Here is a 25,478-nt window from a genome sequence, read left to right as displayed (position 1 = left end):
GCCAGTTTTATGGGCGGGGACTGGTTTGGGTGAAAACTTTGTTGAGCGAGCTTAAAAGATTGCAAAGACTTGGGCAAAATATAGGTATGGGCGCAATTGAATTGTGTTTTAAATTCAAGGGCGGCACAGTGGCGCAGTGGTTAGCACCGCAGCCTCACAGCTCCAGGGACCCAGGTTCAATTCTGGGTACTGCCTGTGCGGAGTTTGCAAGTTCTCCCTGTGTCTGCGTGGGTTTTCGCCGGGTGCTCCGGTTTCCTCCCACATCCAAAGACTTGCAAGTGATAGGTAAATTGGCCGTTGTAAATTGCCCCTAGTGTAGGGAGGTGATAGGGAATGTGGGATTAGTGTCGGGTTAGTATAAATGGGTGATTGTTGGTCGGCACAGACTCGGTGGGCCGAAGGGCCTGTTTCAGTGCTGTATCTCTAAATAAATAAATAAATAAATAAATAAATAACAAGCTTTTACTCTATTTGCTTTGATCCCGCCAAAAGTAAGCTCTTAACTGGTTAGAGACCATGCGGAATCTTGATGCTGCAATGTTTAGAAATTGCCTCAACAGTAAACTGGTTACTTTGTGAAAGCTTTATGTTTTTAGAAATTCCACTAACCACATGTCTTGTAGCAAACCTTTCAGGGAAGATGTGGCTTTACAAAATTCAGTAAAGAAACTAAGGATTTTAGTTTTTTTCTTCAATTTCAGCAGTGAATGCGATAATCCCGAAAGCAACAATAAACATCACCTTGGTGTTGATTTGTCAAGGAGTGGCGTCAAGGCAAATGACATGTATTTGTGTCAATATGTATCTTGTGCAAAACTTGAGTGCAATATTGATCGAGACATTGCTGCAATAACACTAAACAGTCCTGTTTTCTTAGAGTTGATTGAGGAGCTTGAATGTCTGACACAATTTGTTATTCCCAACCAGTTGGCATTAAATTTGCGGAATGCTCGTTTCTGTGGAGGAAATGTATAAATATAATTACTAAATTGAGCTGTGAATACTGCATATGGTTTTTGTGAATTACAAATTGTAAACTAAAGTATGCCGATTAATTTTGTGTAATGATTGCTGGTTATTAGCTTCTTGATGCAAAATAAACTTATCACACCCACTGTAGGAAAAGTGGAAGGTGCCATTTGTGACTCTTTAAAATAACTAATGCTATTAATTTGCATGTAGGATTTATCAAGCATATGTCACTGTTTTTGACATTGAAGAACTGTCTGCACTAAAGCTTCTGTGCTGAATACTTAAATGCTTGAGAATGATCATTTGTATTTTGGGGCAAGAAGTTGGAAAAATGTTTATTAATTTCCATTGGTAGCGTGACAGATTTATTTGTCAGCATTTTGGGCACTTGAAGAGACTGAACATCCATCTTCCATAAGCAATGCAACTTGCATTTCACTGGAGATGACCTTTATGTTTTACAGAAAATGACAGGATTTGCTGTGGCAGTGAGCACTACATAATACAGACAATGTCAGTCAGCCCATTTTAGTTAATCCATCAAGAAAGGCAGAATAATTCCTCTATTGCAGCATCCAGTTGCTGAATCATTCCAGGTTTTCTGACTTCACTACCCTATCTGGAAGTCACAGAATCATTACAGTGCAGGAGGAGGCCATTCCGCCCATCGTGTCCGCACTGGCTCTCCAAAAGAGCAATTCTCTCAGTTCCGTAGCCCTGCACATTCTTCCTTTTTCATATAACTGTCTAATTCCCTTTTGAATGCTTCAATTGAACCTGCCTCCACCACGTTCTCAGGCAGCACATTCCAAACTTTAACCACACACTGCATGAAAAAGTTTTTCCTCATGTCACTTTTGCTTCTCTTACCAAATACTTTAAATCTGTGCCCCCTCGTTCTCGATCCTTTCACGAGTGGGAACAGTTTCTCTCTATCTACTCTGTCCAGACCCCTCATGATTTTGAATACCTCTATCAAATCACCTCTCAGCCTTCTCTTCAAGGAAAACATTCCTAACTTCTCCAATCTATCTTCATAACTGAAATTCCTGATCCTTGGAACCATTCTCATGAATCTTTTCTGTACAATCTCCAATGCCTGCATGTCTTCCCTAAAGTGCAGCGCCCAGAACTGGGCGCAGTACTCCAGTTGAGGTCGACCTAGTGTCTTATACAAGTTCAACATAGCTTCCTTGCCCTTGTACACTATTCCCCTATTAATAAAGCCCAGGATACTGTATGCTTTATAAATTGCTCTCTCAACCTGTCCTGCCACCTTTAATGACTTATGCACATATACACCTAGGTCCCTCTGCTCCTGCACCCCCTTTAGAATTGTACCCTTTATTCTATATTTTCTCTCCATGTTCTTCCTATGAAAATGAATCACTTCACATTTCTCTGCATTGAACTTCATCTGCCACCTGTCTGCCCATTCCAGCAACTTATCCATGTCCTTTTGAAGTTCTACACTATCCTCCTCAAAGTTCACAGTGCTTCCAAGTTTTGTATCGTCCATAACATGTATTTATTACTTTTCCTAATGTTAGTCCGGACTTAACTTCTGCAATTTTCATCTATGCCCCCCTCACTCCCAGTTTATTTTGAGTTAATTTTCCAGGTTTATCCTTGGCATGCAGACTACTTTTTCCATACAACTTCCTATTTTGTATGCTTCTATAAAAATATTTCTGTCACCTCCTTTCAAGGTTAAAAAGCCCAAATTTCATCAGTCTTTACTTTTGACTGACAGTATTAGGAAATGAAAGCCGTCCACGAAGAATTCCCCCACCAGTTTGCCTTCAGTAGTACCACATTTCGGTTGTTTGAATATATTTTAACAGGGTGCTATGCCCTCTAGTGGCTATTGATTATATTCCCAATACATAGAAAAAGTTTTATTTCTACTTTAATTAAAATGTTTGCATGGAAAAAAATATATTGAAGTTGTGTTAGATGGGTCAAAAAGGTGCTGAATTCTTATTTGGGAATGAGAATAAGTGCAGCATCTGCCTATTCAAAAAGGTAGGTTTATTTGTATTCCAAATTTTAAAAGAAAATAAGAAATTGAAAAGTACACTCTTTACCTCTCCCTCTATGAATATTTGCACAGTTTTGATTATGTGGATGAAAAAAGTTTGTTAGCTTTTAATTTAATAGCTAAACATTTAAACCATTTTTTAAAAACTCCCATTTCCCATGATATGTAATGAAACTGAGGCTGATATTATAAAGCTTTAGCCATGAGACAGCCTTAAAGAGAGTAATGGTCTTACATGTGCTGCAACAACTCTTTTTTGAACCTTGTGTTTCTCTTCATTTGAATATTTTCACTGCAGCGATATATTCAGAGCTATAACAAGAGGTATGCTAACTCTCAGATTTTTTTTGTGGCTGCAAGAAATAAAATAGTCATCTCCAAATCCCCTGTTAAAATGTGTATTGAACTTTTTGAAGATGGCTCCCAGACTGGCAGCTCCCTAGTGAACTACACTGTTGCAGCTTTATCTGTGGTCATCAAATTACTGTAACTTACCCCCACTGCCCCTGTCCCATCTCTTGTCCTCCACTGGCAGACTGGTACAAAAGGTGAAGTCACACGGCATCAGAGGTGAGCTGGCAAGATGGATACAGAACTGGCTCGGTCATAGAAGACAGAGGGTAGCAGTGGAAGGGTGCTTTTCTGAATGGAGGGCTGTGACCAGTGGTGTTCCGCAGGAATCAGTGCTGGGACCTTTGCTGTTTGTATTATATATAAATGATTTGGAGGAAAATGTAGCTGGTCCGATTAGTAAGTTTGCGGACGACACAAAGATTTGTGGAGTTGCGCATCGTGATGAGGATTGTCAGAGGATACAGCAGGATATAGATCGGTTGAAGACTTGGGCGGAGAAGTGGCAGATGGAGTTTAATCCGGACAAATGTGAGGTAATGCATTTTGGAAGATCTAATACACGTGGGAAGTATATATTAAATGGCAGAACCCTTAGGAGTATTGACAGGCAGAGAGATCTGGGCGTACAGGTCCACAGGTCACTGAAAGTGGCAACGCAGGTGGATAAGATTAGAGATACAGCACTGAAACAGGCCCTTCGGCCCACCGAGTCTGTGCCGAACATCAACCACCCATTTATACTAATCCTACACTAATCCCATATTCCTACCAAACATCCCCACCTGTCCCTACAACCTACCTATACTAGTGACAATTTATAATGGCCAATTTACCTATCAACCTGCAAGTCTTTTGGCTTGTGGGAGGAAACCGGAGCACCCGGAGAAAACCCACGCAGACACAGGGAGAACTTGCAAACTCCACACAGGCAGTACCCGGAATCGAACCCAGGTCCCTGGAGCTGTGAGGCTGCGGTGCTAACCACTGCGCCACTGTGCCGCCCTAAGGTAGTCAAGAAGGCATACAGCATGTTTGCCTTCATCGGTCGGGGCATAGAGTATAAAAATTGGCAAGTCATGCTGCAGCTGTACAGAACCTTAGTTAGGCCACACTTAGAATATTGCGTGCAATTCTGGTCGCCACACTACCAGAAGGACGTGGAGGCTTTGGAGAGGGTACAGAAGAGGTTTACCAGGATGTTGCCTGGTCTGGAGGGCATTAGCTATGAGGAGAGGTTGGATAAACTCGGATTGTTTTCACTGGAACGACAGAGGTGGAGGGGCGACATGATAGAGGTTTACAAAGTTATGAGCGGCATGGACAGAGTGGATAGTCAGAAGCTTTTTCCCAGGGTGGAAGAGTCAGTTACTAGGGGACATAGGTTTAAGGTGTGAGGGGCAAAGTTTAGAGGGGATGTGCAAGACAAGTTCTTTACACAGAGGGTGGTGAGTGCCTGTAACTTGCTGCCGGGGGAGGTGGTGGAAGCAGGTACGATAGCGACGTTTAAGTGGCATCTTGACAAATACATGAATAGGATGGGAATAGAGGGATATGGTCCCCGGAAGTGCAGAAGGTTTTAGTTTAGACAGGCATCAAGATCGGCGCAAGTTTGGAGGGCCGAATGGCCTGTTCCTGTGCTGTATTGTTCTTTGTTCACTGCTGAAGATCTCCTGCACATTTTAGTTCAATCTATAAGTTTAAAGCTGCCTGTGCAGAGGACACTACCATTCCCCGACCCAGCTTGTATTGGCTTTTCCCGGGCTCTTGCCAGTGACTGGACCTCTGCTTAGATTTGATCTTTGCTGTGACAGCTGATTTTCAGTATGTCTTAGTTGCTGAGATTCTGCTTTGCCACAGTTTATAGTGCCCTGTTCCAGCCAACCGTGCCCATTACCCCCACCCCCTCCATCTACTGCTTCCTGCTGAGCTTAAGGACTACATTTTAGTACAGAAATAAAAGCAAAATACCGCCGATGCTAGAAATCTGAAATAAAAACGAAGTGCTGTGTGGGGGATCGCTTACGGGGAGATTTGGTAAGTTAAAGAGAAAGGACAAGGCAATAGAGCAGGGTAGCGATATAGCAGGAAGGGAGAGAGCGTACAAACCTCAGAGTGCAGCAGCAGATAAGATTAGAGGGTGGAAGAACGACAAAAAAGGCAGAATTAAGGCTCTGTATCTGAATGCATACAGCATTCAATACAAAACAGATGAATCTATAGCACAAATATAAATAAATATGTATGATAGCCATTACAGAGACAAGGTTACAAGGGACTTGAATATTCAAGGGTATTTGACATTTTGGAAGGACAGGAAGAAAGGAAAAGGTGGTGGGGTAGCTCTGTTATTAAAGGATAAGATTAGTACAGTAGTGAGAGATGACCTTGGTTCAGAAGAGCAAGATATAGAATCAGTCTGGGTGGAGGTAAGAAATAGAAAAGGAAACAAGTCACTAGTGGGAGTAGTTTTATAGGCCCTCTACACTGTAGGATAGAGTATATATGAAGAAATAATGGGGGTTGTAAGAAACATGTTGCAATAATTGTGGGTGATTTTAATCTTATAGATTGGATGAATCAGATTGGCAAAGGTAGCCTGGACGATGAGTTCATAGAGTGTATTCAGGACAATTTCTTAGAGCTATAAGTTCCAGAGCCAATCAGGGAGCAGATTATTTCAGACCTGGTAATATGTAATGAGACAGGATTAATTAATCACCCCATAATCAAAGAGCCTGCAGGCAACAGTGATCATAACACAGTAGAATTCAACATTCAGTTTGAGGGTGAGAAACATGGGTCTCAAACTAGTGTCTTAAGCTTAAATAAAGGCAATTACAAGGGTATGAAGACAAAGTTCGCTAAAGTGGTCTGGGAAAATAAGTTAAAAGGTAGGATGGTAGAGATGCAGCGGCAGACATTTAAGGAGATATTTCATAACTTTTAAAGATATATTCCGTTGAGAAAGAAAGGCTCTGAGAAGGATGCACAAATCATGGCTAACTAAGGAAGTTAAGGCTAATAGCAAATCGAAAGAAAACGTGTACAATACTGCGATGAAGAGTAGTTCAGAAGATTGGATAAATTTTAGAAACCAGCAAAGAATGACTAAAACCAAATGAGGGAGAATTAGAGTATGAGAGAAAGTTAGTTGGAAATATAAAAACAGGAAGAGTTTCTACAAGTTTATAAAAAGGAAAGGAGTAGCTAAAGTGAGCATTGGTCCCTTAGAAGGTCAAACTAGAGAATCAATAATGGGAAACAAGGAAATGGTGGAAGCGTTGAACAGGTATTTTGTAACTGTCTTCACAGTGGAAGATACTAAAAGCATCGCAAGAGTAGTTGAAAATCGAGAAGGAAAAGGGAGGGAGGAACTTGAAACAATCGTTCTCGTTAGGGAAAAGGTACTGGGAAAACTAATGGGACTAAAGGCTGGCAAGTCCCCTGGACCTGATGGCCTTCATACTAGGGTCTTAAAAGAGTGGCTGCAGAGATAGTGGATGCGTTAGTTGTAATCTTCCAAAATTTCCTAGCTTCTGGAAAGGTCCCAGCAGATTGGAAAACTTCAAATGTAACACTTCTATTCAAGAAAAGAGGGAGAAAAAAAGCAGAAAATTATAGGCCAGTTAGTCTAACATCTGTCGTTGGGAAAGTGCTTGAATCCATTTTTAAGAAGTAATAGCAGAATATTTAGGAAATCATAATACAATCAGGCAGCGTCAGCATGGTTTTGTGAAAGGGAAATAGTGTTTGACTAATTTATTAGAATTCTTTGAGGAAGTAACTAGCAGCGTGGATAAAGGGGAACCAGTGAATGTAGTGTATTTGGATTCCCAAAAGGCATTCAATAAGGTGCCACATAAAAGGTTACTACACAAGATAAAGCTCATGGTGTTGGGGGCAACATATAGGCATGGATAGAAAATTGATTGGCTAACAGAGAGTCAGGATAAATGGGTCGTTTTCGGGTTGGCAAACTGTAACTCGCAGAGTGCCACAGGAATCTGCGCTGGGGCCTCAGCTATTTACAATCTATATTAATGACTTGAATGAGGGGACTGAGTGTATGGTAGCTAAATTTGCTGATGACAACGATAGGCAGGAAAGCAAGCTGTGAAGAGGACACAGTCTGCAAAGGAATATAGATAGGTTAAGTGAGTCTTCAAAAATTTGGCAGATGGAGTATAATGTGGAAAAATATGAAGTTGTCCACTTTGGCAGGAAGAATAGCAAAGCAGAATATTATTTAAATGGAGATAGACTGCAGAAATCTGGGGCCAGAGGAATATGGGTGTCCTGGTACATGAATCACAAAAAGCTAGCATGCAGATACAGGAGGTAATTAAGAAGGCAAATGGAATGTTGGTTTTAATTGCAAGGGGAATGGAGTATAAAATTAGGCAAGTGTTGCTACAGCTGTACATTGGTGAGAACATACCTTGGAGTACTGCGTACTGTTTGTTTTGGTCTGCTTACTTAAGGAAGGATATAATTACATTGAAAGCAGTTCAGAGAAGGTTCACTTGGCTGACTCCTGGGATGAAAGAGTTGTCTTATGAGGAAAAGTTGAGCAGGTTAGGCCTATACTCATTGGTGTTTAGAAGAATGAGAGGTGATCTTATTCAAACATGTAAGATTCTGAGGGGAGTTGACAGGGTGGATGCTTAGAGAATGATTCCTTTTGTGGGGAGCCTAGAACTAGGGGTCACATTTTAAAAATCAGAAGGCTCCCATTTAAGACAGATGAATAGGAATTTTTTTTCTCTTAGTGAGTTGTTAGACTTTGGAATTCTTTTCCCTAGAGAGCAGTGGAGGCTGGTCATTATATATGTTCAAGGCTGAGTTGGACAGATTTTTGATTGACAAGGGAGTCGGGGGTTATTGGGGGCAGGCAGGAAAGTGGAGATAAGGCCACAATCAGATTAGCCATGATCTTATTGAATGACTGAGCAGCTGGAGGGGGCAAATGGCCTATTCCTGCTCCGACGTCTTATGATTGCGCCCTCCACCCCTCATTCAGTAAGTGCAAGGAGCTCACGAACTTCCATGTTACTAAGGTTGATACCAACTGTACAGTCTCCTGCTGTTTCCCTTCCCCACCCCCTACTCGAGCCCTGATCCCACAGCTTTCTTTAGTTTCTCTCCTCTTTCCCTCATCTCACCTATGGGATCCACCTCTGTTTTCTTGATTCCATTGCCATTAAATTTGCTGACCCAACCAATTTCCCTTCCTAGTCCCCATTGCTTTCTTATTTTAAAACCTTAGCTTTGACTCATCTGTCTTTACAAACTGCTGCACATCTCCAATTTCCATTTGCTTTTAATCTCTTCAATATGTTGCCTCCCAAATCCATTCCCATCTTACCCCCAATTCCATGTTTGAATCTCTCCAATTGCGTTTCTGCTTTCACGGCATTAAAACCCACTTGATCAAAGTCACAAATTCTGTCGTCTGTGGTGTATTTTTGCTCCTTATCGCTCTGCTACCTTGACGCAGTTGCCCGTACCATTCTCCTCCAACACGTCACCCCTGTTCTGCTGCTCACTGTAACTGCCCTAGCTTGCCTCCATTCTTGCCAATCCAGTCATGCCAGAGCATCTCCAGCAAAGGCTTCTCTCCTTACAATTGCACTGTTAGCTCTGGAGTCCCTAAAAAATCTATCTTTGGCCCCCTTCTCCTATTCATTCATGGCAATCAAATCATTTGGGATGTTGAAAGAGAATCACATTCTACAGTGGCATCGAGCTGCACTCTGATATATAGAGAAAGAGGGCAATGCTTAAAACAAAGGGTATTGAAAATTCTGTGAGGTAGATTTTCATCTTCACTACTTGAGCAATAATCTGGAAGAACAAACTACCCACTCAGTCATAGAGTAGAGTCATTTATGGCACAGAAAGAGGCCATTTGGCCCATTGAGTCCATGCTGACTGTGCAGAGCAATCCAGTCAGTCCCACTTCCCTGCTCAATCCCTGTAGCCCTGCAAGTTTAATTCCTTCAAGTGGCCATCCAATTGCCTCTTGAAATCATTGATTGTGTCCACTTCTGCCATCCATGTGGGCAGCAAGTTCCAGATCATTATCATCTACTGCATAAAAAAGTTGTTCTCCACAATCCCCCACATCTCTTGTCCAAAACCTTCAATCTGTGTCCCCTAGTCTTTGTACCATAGGTTAATAGTAACAGTTTTTCCTTGTCTAACTTACCTATGCCTGTCATAATCTTGTATACCTCTATTAAATCTCCCCTCAATGTCCTTTGCTCTAAGGGGAACATTCCCAGCTTTTCCAACCTAACCTTGTAATTAAAATACCCCATCCCTGGTGCCATTCTGCTAATTCTCCTCTGCACCATCTCAAGGACCCTAACTTCCTTCCTGAAGTGTGGTGACCAGAACTGGACGCAATACTCCAGTTGGGTCCAAACCAGAGCTTTATAAAGATTCAGCATAACTTCCCTGCTTTTGTACTCGGTACCTCTATTTATGAAGTGCAAGATCCCATATGCTTTGCTTACCACTCTCTCAGTATGTCCTGCCACCTTCAAAGATCTATGCACATGCACCACTGGTCCCTCTGTTCCTGCACGCTGCAGAACTGTGCCATCAAGTCTATATTGCCTCTCCCTATTCCTTCTGCCAAAATGCATCATCTCACACTTATCAGTATTAAATTCCATCTACCATTCTGCTTGCCTATCTACGTCCAGTTGCAGGTGGTTCAAATCATCTGCACTGTTTGCCACTCCTCCAAGTTTGGTGTCATCAGCAAATTTTGGAATTACCTGAAGCATCTCTTCCTTAAAGATAACCCATTGTTCCAATACAGATCTTCCTGTCAGTCTTTGGTTCCATTCTACCCTGGCTAGATCGCTTCTCATCACATTGAAATTAGCCCTCCTCCGGTCTAGACATTCGACCTTGCTGCCTTCCTTGCTTTTCTGCATTATTAGCCTAAATCTTACGATACGATGATCACTCTTACCCACATGCTGCCCGACAGACACTTCGTCCACTTGCCCACCTCATTCGCCAGCACCAGATCCAGCAGTACAATAAAGCAAAAGCAAAATACTGCGGATGCTGGAAACCAGATCCAGAGTGCCTCCTTCCTAGTTGGGCTGAGAACCACCAGTATCAAGTTGGTCTGTGCTTTCCCTGCAGATTTGCTTCTCTCACCCACTCACTCTCACACTCGCACACACTCTCTCTCTCTCTCACACTACTCTGCTTTCCATGTAGATTTGTTCCTCCATCTCACTCACTCTCACACCCACTCATCTCTGCTTTCCCTACAGACTTGCTGTCCATCTCTCTCTCACCACATCTTTCTGCTTTCCCTGCAGATTTGCTCCTCCGTCTCTCTCTCTCTCTCTCTCACACACACTCACGCACGCTCTCACTCTCTCACACGCACTCACATATGCCCTTGCGTGTGCGCACAGAGACTCTCACACACACACACTCTATTTGGAGGCGTATCGAATACCTGAATACCGTGATAATACCCTTTTTTGCTTCTCAGCTGTATCCAAATTGATTCTGACCTTGTACCCACTCAAGATCATCATCCCTTTCCAGCACTACAATGTCTTCCCTAATCAGTACTGCCACCCCACCTCCCTTCTTTCCTTCTCTATTTTGTCTGAACACTTTTTATATCCTTGTATATTAAGCGCCCAGTTCTCACCATTTTTGAGCCACGTTTCCGTTATTGCCGCCACATCATATTCCCAGATTTATTCGTTCGTGGGATGTGGGCGTCGCTGGCTCGGCCAGCTTTATTGCCCATCCCTAATTGCCCTTGAAAAGGTGGTCTTGAGCTGCCTTCATGAACCACTGCAGTCCTTGGGGTGCACTTACACCCACAGTGCTGTTTGGATGGGAGATACAGGATTTTGACCCAGCGACAGTGAAGGAACGGGAATAGAGTTCCAAGTCAGGATGGTATATGGCTTGGAGGGGCATTTTCAGGTGGTGGTGTTTCCATGCTTCTGCTTCCCTTGTCCTTCTAGGTGGTAGAGGTTGTGGGTTTGGAAGGAGCTGTCAAAGGAGCCGTGGTGAGTTGCTGCAATACATTTTGTAGATGGTACGCACTGCTGCCACTGTGCGGTGGTGGTGAATGGAGTGAGTGTTGAAGCTGGCAGATGGGGTGCCAGTCAAGTGGGCTGCTTTGTCCTGGATGGTGTCGAGCTTCTTAAGTGTTGTTGGAGCTGCACCCATCCAGGTAAGTGGAGAGTGTTCCATCACACTCCTGTCTTGTTCCTTGTAGTTGGTGGACAGGCACTGGGGAGACAGGAGGTGTGTTACTCACCATAGAATTCCCAACCTCTGATGTGCTCTTGTAGCCACAGAATTTATGTGGCTGGTCCAGTTCAGTTTCTGGTCAATGGTAACCCCCAGGATGTTAGTGGGGGATTCAACGGTGGTAATGCCAATGAACATCAAGGGGAGATGGTTAGATTCTCTCTTGTTGAAGATAGTCATTGCCTGGCACTTTTGTGGCGTGAATGTGACTTGCCACTTATCAGCCCTAGCCTGGATGTTGTCCAGGTCTTGCCACATATGGACTTGGGCTGCTTCAGTGTTTTATTTTTTATTTTTTTATTTAGAGATACAGCACTGAAACAGGCCCTTCGGCCCACCAAGTCTGTGCCGACCAACGACCACCCATTTATACTAATCCTACATTAGCCCCATATTCTCTCCCACATACCCACCATTCTCCTACCACCTACCTACACTAGGGGCAATTTACAATGGCCAATTTACCTATCAATCTGCAAGTCTTTGGCTGTGGGGGGAAACCGGAGCACCCGGCGGAAACCCACGCAGACACGAGGAGAACTTGCAAACTCCACACAGGCAGTACCCAGAACTGAACCCGGGTCGCTGGAGCTGTGAGGCTGCGGTGCTAACCACTGCGCCACTGTGCCGCCCTCATGAGGAGTTATGAATGGTGCTGAACGTTGTGCAATCATCAGCAAACATTCCCACTTCTGACCTTTTGATGGAGGGAAGTTCATTGATGAAGCAGCTGAAGATGGTTGGGCCTAAGATACTACCCTGAGGAACTCTTGCAGTGATGTCCTGGGACTGAGATAATTGACCTGCAACAATCACAATCATCTTCCTTTTTGCCTGGTAGACTCCAACCAGTGGAGAGTTTTCCCATTGCAGTTTTGCTAGGGCTCCTTGATGCCATACTCAGTCAAATGCTGCATTGATGTCAAGGGCAGTCACTCTCACCTGACCTCTGAAGTTCAGTTGTTTTGTCCATATTTGGACCAAGGTGTAATGAGGTCAGGAGCTGACCCTGGCAGAACCCAAACTGAGCTTCAGTGAGCAGGTTATTGCTGAACAAGTGCTGCTTAATAGCATTGTCGACGACCCCTTCCATCACTTGGCTGATGAGCGAGAGTGGACTGATGGGGCTGTAATTGGCCAGGTTGGATTTGTCCTGCTTTCTGTGGACAAGACATAGCTGGGCAATTTTCCTCATTGCTGGGTAGATAGATGCCAGTGCTATAGTCGTTCTGGAACAGCTTGGCTCGGTGCACGGCTAGTTCTGGAGCACAAGTCTTCAGTACTATTGCTGGAATGTCAGGGCCCGTAGCCTTTGCAGGACCCAGTGCCTTCAGTCGTTTCTTGATAGCAAGTGGAATGAATTGGATTGGCGGAAGATTGGCATCTGTGATGCTGGGGACCTCAGGAGCAGTCCGAGCTGAATCATCCACTCGGCACTTCTAGCTGAAGATGGATGCATTGCTTCATCTTTGTCTTTTGCACTGATGTGCTGGGCTGCCCCATTGTTGGGGATGGGGTTATTTGCGGAGCGGCCTCTTCCTGTTAGTTATTTAATTGTCCACCACCATTCACAACTGGATGTGGCAGTACTGCAGAGCTTAGATCTGATCCACTGGTTGTGGGATCACTTAACCCTATCGCATGCAAATAGCCCTGTGTTGTAGCTGCTCCTGGCATGCCCTCCTGCACTCTTCATTGAACCTGCTATTTGTGCTTTTAGCTCGCCAACCTTATTGACCACACTTTGTGCATTTACAAGCATGCATTATAATTTTGTCTTTTGTAGTCCTTCTCAGTCGGCTCCTATCTAATATGGAATTACTCCCTTCTCTAGCACTGTCTAACACTCTTGCATACACTTTATTCCTCTTCTCTACTTCTGTATGCTGGCACCCAGCCCCCTGCCAATTTAGTTTAAACCCTCCCCAACCATACTAGTGAATCTCCCTGTGAAGACGTTGATCCAGTCTTGTTGAGGTGCAACCCTTTTGAATAGGTGCCTTCTGCCTGAGAACTGGCCCCCAATGACCCAAAGATTTGAATCTCTCCCTCCTGCACTATGCTTCAAGCCACATTACTACCTTCTGGGTCCTACTCTTTAACTTCCTTCCTAGATCCTGAAAATCTGACCATAGGACCTCAATACCTACCCTTGCTATGTCATTAGTACCACAACCTCTGGCTCACTCCCTTTCCCCGGCAGAATATTCTGCACCCTTACTCTCTTTGATGTCCTTTACCCTGGTATCAGGTAGGTGACACACCATGTGGGACTCACAATACTGGTTAGAGAAATGCCTATCCCCCGATTGTGGAATCACCTATAGCAACTGCATTTCTGCACTTTTCTGCTCCTACCTATACGGTCCTGTGTCCATTGTTGCCATGGTCTGGACTGCACTCCTTCAAGGTCAAGGTGTCATTATTCCCTGCAGTCTCCATAGCTGAGTATGGGTTTGAGTGGAATACACCCCCAAAGACTCCTACACTTGCTGCCTCTTCCTGCTCTTCCAGATGGCCACTTACCTACTATCCTGAACTCTTATTGCCTGTGGGGTGACCACCTTCTGGAATGTATGATCCTGGAACCTCTCCTGCTCCCTAATGTTCCGCAGCGATTCCAGCTGCCCCTTAAGCTCAGAAATCCTGAGCTTGAGCTGAAGCAGCTGGGGACACTTCCTAAACACATGGGCTGGAATTTTTTGTTGGGCAGGAGGCCCGGCCCACTGGCCGAAAAATCGAGGGTGAGCCTGCCTCCGCTGGGCCTGGGGAGCCAGGCCGGGATTTTCCGCTTCCCAGGCCCTTAATTGGTCTTGGGCAGGACTTCCATCTCCTTGAGGCAGGAAGTCCTGCCTAATGGAGCTGCCGGCCAGTCAACGGGCCAGCAGCTCTTAGTCCCAGCAATGCCACCGTCCACCTGCCGAGGGTAAAATACCCAAGGCAGCAAGAATAGGCCCTTAAGTGCCAGTTAATTGGTCACTTAAGGGCCTCGAGAGGACGAGCTGTTTCTTGCTGCCGTTCCGCGTAAAATTGCAGCAGGGGCAGGAGGGGGTCAGGAAAGGTTCCCTCCACTTCCCACTCAACTTGGGCTCCAGGTTTCAGAACTTGAGCAGCAGCTGGCAATACTGCGGTACATTCATGAGGGTGAGAGCTTTGTGAATCGCACGTTTATAGATGTCACCCCGCAGCTTAAGAGTATGCAGCGAGAGGCGGAATGGATCATCGCCAAACAGGCAGGTCGTGCAGGAAACCCCGGAGTGCGCCTCACTGTCCAACAGGTATTCAGTACTGAATACTGAGGAAGGCGATGGTTCATCTGGGGAGTGCAGCCAGAGCCAAGGCCATGACACCAAGGGTTGCTCAGCTGCACAGGGGGGAACAAGGAAGACTGAAAGAGCGATAGTGATAGGAGATTCAGTAGTCAGGGGAATAGGCAGGTGTTTCTGTGGCTACAGACGTGAATCCAGAGTGGTGTGCTGCCTCCCTGGTGTCAGGGTCAAGGATGTCACTGAGCGGCTGCAGCGCATCCTGAGTGGGGAGGGTGAACAAACAAGCAGTCGTAGTCCACATCGGACCCAATGACGCAGGTAGAAAGAGGGATGTGGTCCTGCCAAAAGTGTTTACTGAACTAGATAAGAAATTAGCAAGCAGGACCTCAAAAGTAGTAATCTCTGGATTGCTCCCAGTACCACATGCAAGTGAGTACAAGAATAGAAGGGTAAGACAGATGAATGCGTAGCTGGAAAGTTGGTGCAGGAGGGAGGTTTTAGATTCTTGTGACGTTGGGACTGGCTCTGGGGAGATGGGGCCTGTACAGGCCAGACGGGTTGCACCTGAACAGAGCCGGGACAGAGTTCCTTGCGGGACGATTTGCTGGTGCTGTTGGGGAGGGTTTAAACTAGTTTGGCAGGGGGATGGGGACCTGAGGATTGATGCATTAGTCTGGGAGGCAGAGGAAACAAAGGTTAGAAGATTTTAAAGTTTGGCAGCGCTTAGGGTATCTACTTCAGTGCAAGGAGTATAGCAAATAAAGCAGACGAGCTGAGGGCACAGACACATGATATAGCTATTACAGAAACAATCTTGAGGGACAGGAATGACAGCTCGACGTTCCTGGTTACAGGGTTTTCAGACACGAAGGCGGGGCAGAATAAGAAAGGAGGGGGAGTCCCAATTTTGGTCAAGGAAACAATTACAGCTGTGAGGTTGGATGATATGTTGAAGGGTTCATTAAATGAGGCCGTATGGATCAAGCTAAGGAACAAAAAAGGGACAATCACACTGCTGGGAGTGTACGATAGACCCCAAACAGTCAGGGAGTTAGAAGAGCAGATATGTAGGCAAATTTCTGAGAAGTACAAAACCAATAAGGCAGTAATAGGGGATTTTAACTACCCCAGTATTAACTGGGATAGTTTTAGTGTGAAAGTAATTGAGGAAGCAGAATTCTTGAGGTGCATTCAGGAGAACTTTTTTGGCCAGTGTGTAGCGGGTGCAGTTTTTGACTTAGTTTTAGGAAATGAAGCTGGACAGGTGGAAGGAGTGTCAGTGAGAGAGCATTTTGGTGGTAGTGATCATAATTCAGTTATAGAAAAGGGCAAGGATGGAACAGGAGTTGAGAGTTCTCAATTGGGGCAAGCCCAATTGTACTAAGCTGAGTAACGATTTAGTGAAAATGGACTTGAAACAGCTACTTGAAGGTAAATCTGTGTCAGAGCAGTGGGAGACATTCAAGGGGGAGATTCAAGGGGATCAGAGTAAACACGTTCCCACAAAGAAAAAGGGTGGGACAGACAAATCTAGAGCCCCATGGATGTCAAGGAGCTTCCAGGGTAAGATAAGGCAGAAAAGGAAAGCTTATATCTGACAGAGAAAATACTACAGAAAACCAAGAGGAGTATAGAAAGTGGAGGGGTGAAATCAAAAAGAAATTAGGAAAGCTAAAAGAGGGCATGAAACAATATTGGAAAGCAAAGTTAAGGTGAATCCAAAGATGTTTTATCAGTACATTAAGAGTAAGAGGATAACTAAGGAAAGTGTAGGGCCCATAAAAGACCAAAAAGGGTAACCTATGTGTAGGGGCGGAAGATGTTGGTATTGTTCTTAATGAATACTTTGCATCTGTCTTTACAAAAGAGGGAGACGATGCAGATATTGTAGTTAAGGAACAGGGGTGTGAAGTATTGAATGTGATAAACATAGGGAGAGAGGAAATATGACCGGGATTAGCTTCCTTGAAAGTTGATAAATCAGCAGGGCCGGATGGAATGTACCCTAGGCTGTTAAAAGAAGCAAGAGAGGAAATAGCAGAAGGTCTGACTATCATTTTCCAGTCCTCACTGGATACAAGCGTGGTGCCGGAGGATTGGAGAACTGCTGGCTTTGTACCTCTGTTTAAAAAGGGAGCTAGGTATAGACTGAATAATTACAGGCCAATCAGTCTAACCTCCGTAGTGGGCAAATTATTGGAATCTATTCTGAGAAGACATAAACTGTCACTTAGGAAGGCACAGATTAATCAAGGATAGTCAGCATGGATTTCTTAAGGAAAGATCTTGTTTGACTAACTTGATCGAATTTTTCGAAGAAGTAACAAGGAAGATAGATGAGGGTAGTGCACTTGATGTGGTCTACATGGATTTTAGCAAGGTCCCACATGGCAGACTGGTTTAAAAAAAAATCCCATGGGATCCTGGGAAATGTAGCAAGGTGGATACAAAATTGGCTCAGTGTCAGGAAACAAAGGGTAATTGTTGACGGGTGTTTTTGCGACTGGAGGGCTGTTTCCTGTGGCGTTCCACAGGGCTCGGTACTGGGTCCCCTGCTTTTTGTGGTATATATCAATGATTCGGCCGTAAATATAGGGGGCATGATCAAGAAGTTTGCAGATGTTGCAAAGATTGGCCGTGTGGTAGATAGTGAGGAGGATAGCCGTAGACTGCAGGAAGAAATCAATGGTGGTCAGGTGGGCAGAAAAGTGGCAAATGTAATTCAACCCGGAGAAGTGTGAGATGAAGCATTTGGAGAGGTCAAACAACGCAAAGGAATACACTATTAATGGGAGAAGTGTAGAGAAAGTGAGGGACCTTGGAGTGAATGTCCACAGATTCCTCAAGGTAGCAGGACAGATCGATAAGGTGGTTAGGAAGGCATGTGGAATCCTTTCCTTTTATTAGCCGAAGTATAGAATATAAGAACAGGGGGATTATGCTGGAACTGTATAAATCATAGGTTAGGTCGCAACTTGAGTACTGTGTGCAGGATTTACAAGGATGTTGCCGGGACTGGAAAAATGCAGCTATGAGGAAAGATTGGATAGGCTGGGGTTGTTCTCCCTGGAACAGAGAAGGCTGAGGGGAGATCTGATTGAAATGTACAAAATTGTGAGGGGCCAGGATAGAGTGGATGTGAAGGGTCTATTTATCTTAGCAGAGAGGTCAGTGACTAGGGGGCATAGATTTAAAGTGATTGATAGAAAGACTAGAGGGGAGAGGAGGAAAAATCATTTTCACCCAGAGTGGTGGGGGTCTGGAACACACTGCCTGAAAGGGTATTCGAGGCAGAAACCCTCAACTCATTTAAAAGGTGTCTGGATATGCACCTCTAGTGCTGTAAGCTGCAGGGCTACGGACCAAATGCTGGAAGTTGAGATTAGGCTGGGTGGCTTGTTTTTCAGCCGGCGCAAACACGATGGGCCAAGTGGCCTCTTTCTATGGCATAAACTTCCTATGATTCTATTCCAACAACTGCTCCAACAAATGACATTCAGCCAAGTTCCACCTATTTCCATTTGTCCCACACCTACCTAGTCCCACACTCTACATCTGAAAACTAGATCCATGCTTTTATATCTAAAAACTCAACTTCCCTCGTATTTTCCTTGCCACCCTGCCAATGTTGCATAGGTATGATCATTTAGTGGTTATGGTACCGGACTAGTAAAGACTCGACTGGTTCATTATTTTCGTATAGGGGAAAAGGACACTTCCACCTCTACCTGGTCTAGTCTACAAATGGTTGATTCTCAATACCCTTTGAAGTGACCTAGCAAGCCACAGAAATACTAAAATAAATATCGAACAGGCATATCAACATCGGATCAGTACAAGATTCACTCAAAATTGTTAGTCAGTATGAGATGTGCATGATGCAAAATAGTGTACACACTCAGTAGTGACCATCATATTTGAATATTTACAAATATAATTAACTTTTGATAAACTTATGCTATTAGGCAATTGCCTTAAACAGCAAATGCTATGTCACTGTCTCAGAATTTTGAAGTTAGCACTTCTGTGTGGTGATTATAGTGCTTGTGTTTATTTATGCTTTCAGTTTAAAGCCCGATAGAGTTGAAAAGGAACTGGATGAACTTGCCGAAAGTGCCAAAAAAGTGAAAGGAAAGCAGACAACTCTGGAGATGTTTGCTGATTATTTGAAGCTGCCAATTTGTGATGCATTAACAGACATGTTTGTACTTTTTGATGAGGTAAATTATATTGGCAATAAACATATTAAATACATGAATTTGCTAAGTTAATAAATTCTTAAGTCCGGATGAGGTTGTATATTCTCTTATCTATATAAATTTGTGCTCCCAATATACTGTACCAGCATTACCAGTTATTGAACATATTGTGTTTTTATGAATAAGCAGAACATTAATTATCCCTTTCTTATCTTCATGCAACCCCTCACCACTCCCCCCCCCCCCCCCCCCCCCAACCCCCAAATATCCTCAGACACTGCTTCATGACTTCAAATAGAGGGCAAGTAGGCAACCTGCTCCCATTCATTGAATGATGCTAGTTCCCAACTGCTCAACAGGAAATCTGCACCCCTGGCAAAAGATGGGGGCAAGCAGGTGAAAGCAGCCAACTGCTACTTTCATGTGCTATGTCTGGCTTCAGTTACATATTAACGACAGTAGCAGTCCTAAAAGCAGCAGCTGACACATCTCTACATTTGTTTTGCTGCTTACTTTTTTTGTTCTTTCACGGGATGTGGGTGTCACTGGCTAGTTCAACATCTATTGTCCATCCCTAATTGCCCTTAAGAAGGTGGTGATGAAAACCACAACTATCTTCCTTTGTGCTAGGTACGACTCCAACCAGTGGAGAGTTTTCCCCCTGATTGCCATTGACTTCAGTTGTACTAGGGCTCCTTGATGCCACACTCAATTAAATGCTGCCTTGATGTCAAGGGTAGTCACTCTCACCTCACCTCTTAAGTTCAGCTGTTTTGTCCATGTTTGGACCAAGACTGTAATGAGGTCAGGAGCTGAGTGGCCCTGGTGGAACCCAAACTGAGCATCAGCAGGTTTTGCTGAGTAAGTGCCACTTGATAGCATTGTCGATGATTCTATTATAAATTTCTCCTGTGAATTTATAAACGTTCAAATAATTTTTAACATTAGATATATAGTTGATCATTTTCCCTGGATGTCATCCTATATTGAGTGAATACAACAAACTAACAATTGGATCCTCACTGCCTAGTAATGTTGGCACAGAAAACAAAAGTAGAATGAACTCACCCTCTTCTCTTTCCCCTCCCCTCGCCCATGGAGGTAATATCCATGTATATTTTATGCCCATAACTGACAGAGATTGGCTTCAAGGCTGTAGTCAACAAATCTGAAACTTCAGATCATGGTTAAAAACTACTTGAGGCTCACAGAATTCTCTCAACTTCAAGTAAATTACATACAGAACACAAGCTGAGATTCACTGACAAGAAAATAGTCCACTTAGGATGGGTATATTTGGCTTAATTTTGTGAAAGCTACATTATATTGTATTTGGTGGCTGATTTTGTTTTAGAAATTTTTACGTTTAGGCCTAATTTTAATTTATTCTGTGGAGACTTGCCATAGTTTTTCCTTGTGTGCTCCAGAGTTGCTGTATTATTCAGTTAGAGTGGAGATAAACTGGCTGTAGTAGAAATTTTCTAACAGAAAAGTTTTTTTTTAATCATTGCTGTAATCAGGAAATAGTTGGTGTGGACATTAACCGTAACTAGGTGGAAATACTGGCCACAAAGAAGGCCAGTTTAAAAAGCTGTGGTCCTGGAGTATGCTGGAACATATGTCACAAATTCAAATGGTTAAAAAAAAATCGAGTCTGGTTACAGAAATGATGTGAATAAACCATAGTATCCATATAAATTCAAACAAATTTTGGAGTAAGCATTGTTTCTGGTTATTAGAGATGTCTATTTCTGTGATTCTTCAAGATATCAGTATGTTTGTGTAGCGTACAGCACCCTCTGCTGGCTTTATTGTAGAACATCTTTTATAGTTCATTTTATGATGTAAAGCATTGCTATTAACAATTGTAAGAAATTTAATCAATAGTAGATTGAAGTACATTCCTAAAGTATTTTGTCATAGTGATTGTTCTCCTCTTCAGGTTTGTATACTTGAGTTGCGGTTTACTGAACTTGATTATTTCTGCTTTCAGAATGAAAATGGAACAATTGATATCCGAGAATATGTGATTGCCTTGTCTGTTGTATCAAGACCATCTAAAACTCATGAAACTGTTAAATTGGCATTTAGGGTAAGTACCTATTACATAGTGGATACTTCTCAATTTTTGTTGGGCTTGCAATCAAGAATGAGTGTCTATCTAGAGGGTAATTTTATGAAGTTGACTAAAATTATTTTTAAAGCCTTTTTTGGTTCTGGTGCTAACGTACCTTGGATTGGTGCAAAATGTGTTCAGTACAGAAATGAGCGGTCTCTTGAAACTCAGCAAAACTTTTCCATTTTAGACTAAAAAACAAAATTTAATAACATTTATGCTGCAACAAATAATGGTAAACACTGCAGCGCCCGCAACTGTGTCCGACCCATTTCCCACACTTCCGCCCTCATCCCTTCCCCTCCCTCCCAGAACCGCAACAGGGTTCTCCTTGTACCCACTTTCCCCCACCCCACCAACCTACACATGCAAAGGATCATCCTCTGCCGTTTCCACTATCTCCAGTGTGATGCCACCACCAAACGCATCTTCCCCTCCTCTCTCCTGTCAGCATTCCGAAGGGATCATTCCCTCTGTGACACCCTGGTCCACTCTTCCATTACCCCCACACCTCGTCCACTTCCCACAGCACCTTCCCATGCAATCGCAGGAAGTGTAATACCTGCCCTTTTATCTCCTCTCTCCTCCATCCAAGGCCCCAAACATTCCTTTCAGGTAAAGCAGCGATTTTCTTTTACTACTTTCAATTTAGCATACTGTATTCGCTGCTCACAATGTGGTCTCCTCTACATTGGGGAGACCAAACGCAGATTGGGCGACTGCTTTGCGGAACACCTCCGCTCAGTCAGCAAGCATGACCCCGAGCTTCCGGTTGCTTGCCATTTCCCCTCTGCTTTCATGCCCACATGTCTGTCCTTGACCTGCAGTAGTGTTTCAGTGAACATCAACACAAGCTCAATGATCAGCACCTCATTTTCCGATTGGGCACTCTACAGCCTTGCGGACGGAACATTGAGTTCAATAATTTCAGAGCATGACTGACCCCTTTTTAATTTTTTTATTTTATTTTTTGTTTTATCTTTTTTTTAAACCATGTGCCTGCCTTAAACTGGGTTTGTCATGTTTGTACTTTTGGTTAGGGCTGTTCATTATTCTGTCATTAACACTCTCTCTGCACTGATGCTTTGTCTTTCACCACACCATCAGCAGACTCTCTTTGCCTTTGCCCCATGACCTCCTTGTCAGTTAATTTTTTTGGCCCTCTGTCCTATCACACGCCTTCCCTTTTGTTCTCTTCTCCCCCCACCACCCCTGCTTCACTTGCTTAAAACCTATTACATTTCTAACCTTTGCCAGGTCTGATGAAAGGTCACAGACCTGAAATGCTAACTCTGCTTCTCTCTCCACAGATGCTGCCAGTCCTGCTGAGTATTTCCAGCACTTTCCATGGAGTATTTGATTATCTCTGTCTACACTTATCATTATAATCTTCAGTCCCATTCATAATCCAATATCTGCCCCACACTTTTTTTTAAGTTAATTGATTTGGATTATAAAAATAGCTTTTTGGGGGAAATTGTTCTAACCTCTAGTCTTGTTGGCTTTTCTACTTGTGTTTCTAATCCTGCTCCGTCAGTACATGTTAAACAGGCTGCCTACATCTACATTGCCTATGTCGCTCAGTACTTTACAAATTTGGAATATGTCCCTTCTGTGTCTTGAAAAGGAGTTTAGTTGTCTGATTTCAATTTCATAACTTAAAACCCTAAATCAAGGACTTCTCCTTGTCCTTCTGTAAACCTTTGCTAATATGTTAATGTCCTTTTGAAGGTAAATGCACAAGATTCCAAATGTGGCTCATCCATAATCTTTACAAGGTTAGATTAGCTGATTTAATTAAATACTTTAAAGATGTATTCCAGTTGTTGATGAATATTTCACATTGACTAAATACTTTCGGTAAATGATCAATAATTGCCCCCCAAATCCCTTTCCTCTTCAGCTTTGGTACTGGTTAATTTTCAGAAGGTTGAGTTCAAGCTACACTCCAGTTGAGCATACAAAGGTGCTACTTTGTCAGAGGTGCCATCTTTCAGATGAGATGTTAAACTGTGGCTCAGTTAAGCATAAAAGATCCTTTTCTTCCACTTCCACCTTCATTATGATCCTTTCATTGTGTACAGATTTCTGTCATTACCTATTAGTATGACCTTACACTTACATGTGCACTAAAAACAACTTTCATTCCTTAACCCATCTGCTTATTTTTCGAGATGTCCTTGTATGTGACGAGTATCCTTTACGGCAGCGAAGATCAGAAGAGACAAAGTAGATCCTACAGAACTTCACCAGCCAATGTCCCAGTGGAGCTGTTTTCTCCCCTTACTTAGCATCTGCTGGTGTCAATTCCAAAGCCAATATTCAATCCAACTAGCTTGTTTCTTAACAATTACTTAACCTTAAACTTTAACCATCTCTGCATGGAGTTTTATCTAATGCCTTCTGAAAATCCCAATTATATTCACTAATAGCATGCATTCCATAATTTTGTTTCCTCAAAGAATTCTGCTTCATTCACAAGGCATGGCCCATGACTTTTAAATCTAAATTGGCTACAACTCCGATTCTGCACACTTTAGAATAACGCTGAACGTACTGTTGTAAAATACTCTTGTATATTTTCTTCACTGAGGGTGTAAAGCTCATCTGTCATTTTTTTCCTAATAGACTCTGCATTGTTTCTTCTCAAATTAAGCAATTTAAATGCCTACTCTGGACTATTGCTCTCTTTTTCTGTAGCTCCTTGACAACAGACTTGCTAAAAGCACAGACTAGTCTGCATGTAAAAGAGGGCTCTGGTTAAGTTATTTCCTTTGGGGGAATCTGTGTATTTCTGAAGTTGATGTCAACAATCATACTCCTAGTCTACAGAGAGTAAACACATTCTAATAAGGACGAGTCATTTTTTTCTGTTATGTCCTGTAGTTTTGTATTTTAAATCAATTTTACTTAGAGTCATAGAGAGATACAGCACTGAAACAGGCCCTTCAGCCCACCGAGTCTGTGCCGACCATCAACCACCTATTTATAATAACCCTACATTAATCCCATTTCCCTCTCACATCCCCACCTTCCCTCAATTCTCCTATCTATACTAGGGGCAATTTACAATGGCCAATTTACCTGTCAACCCGCAAATCTTTGGCACGTGGGAGGAAACCGGAGCACCCGGAGGAAACCCACGTGGTCATAGGGAGAACTTGTAGGCAGTACCCAGAATCGAACCTGGGTCGCTGGAGCTGAGAGGCTGCGGTGCTAACCACTGCGCCACTGTGACTTAATTTCCTTTCCCTGGTGAATTTGGCTGAGATAAAGCTTTCTTTCCTTAAAAGCATAAAGAGATTCTCACTTCAAGCTGCACTTCTTTAACAATCTAGGAAACAAAGTTATGGGGCAGTACAGGGCCTTTTATTGCTGTTTTATATGTTCTTGATTTGTTCTTTAATGTGCTGCCAATTTGCTTCAATAAATCTAGTTCTGTTTTTCATTTGATCTATGTGCTACACACCAATGGCAACCAAGATCATTCCACAGAGATTGAATCTTCCCTAATTAAAACTGTTAGTTTATTTCCTTTCGTCAAATCCCTCAGTATCTTAACTGAGCATCAAATAAATCTTACATTTAAACAGATTAATTAGTTTTTTTGCTTACATTGCCATATGTAAATTTTGCCAACAGTTGATCATATTTTCAGGAAGTTGTTAAGTTTCATTTATGCTCTAATTCTACAACTCCAAATGTTGCAATGTTGACTCTTTTGACAGCAATTCTATTATGCTACCCACTTCCATCACAATTGAGGTAGTAAACAGAAGGATAAGATAGAAACATCCATATTGAGCATGATACGCAAACAGAAACTAAGTCTATAATTGTGGCTTTGGTCAACTGTTCACAAGGTCACAAGATAAATACAGATGAGAAAGACTATTCAGCCCTTTTTAGCTCACTTAACCTGAAAGACCCCACAGTCAAATGATTGGGCACAGTGGCGCAGTGGTTAGCACTGCAGCCTCACAGCTCCAGGGACCCGGGTTCGATTCTGGGCACTGCCTGTGTGGAGTTTGCAAGTTCTCCCTGTGTCTGCGTGGGTTTTCTCCGGGTGCTCCGGTTTCCTCCCACAAGCCAAAAGACTTGCAGGTTGGTAGGTAAATTGGCCATTATAAATTGTCACTAGTATAGGTAGGTGGTAGGGAAATATAGGGACAGATGGGGATGTTTGGTAGGAATATGGGATTAGTGTAGGATTAGTATAA

General features: G+C 43.2%; 1 protein-coding gene across 2 annotated transcripts in view; it reads left to right on the top strand.

Annotated features, from left to right (window-relative positions):
- LOC137384533 (lysophosphatidylcholine acyltransferase 1-like) overlaps positions 1-25,478 on the top strand; it is a 294,731-nt gene that overhangs the window by 238,291 nt on the left and 30,962 nt on the right. The window contains exons 11-12 of one of the 2 annotated variants that reach the window (XM_068058678.1): positions 19,010-19,163; positions 21,136-21,234. In XM_068058678.1, coding sequence (XP_067914779.1) covers positions 19,010-19,163; positions 21,136-21,234 — 253 coding nt within the window. Of the gene's footprint in view, positions 1-701; positions 1,074-19,009; positions 19,164-21,135; positions 21,235-25,478 lie in introns of those variants that run through there. The other variant, XM_068058684.1, reaches the window with a different exon arrangement.

Source organism: Heterodontus francisci, chromosome 2 (genome assembly GCF_036365525.1).
Source record: "Heterodontus francisci isolate sHetFra1 chromosome 2, sHetFra1.hap1, whole genome shotgun sequence".
NCBI lineage: Eukaryota > Metazoa > Chordata > Chondrichthyes > Heterodontiformes > Heterodontidae > Heterodontus > Heterodontus francisci.
The sequence above is the reverse complement of the archived record's forward strand: the minus strand, read 5'-3'. Positions and strand labels throughout refer to the sequence as shown.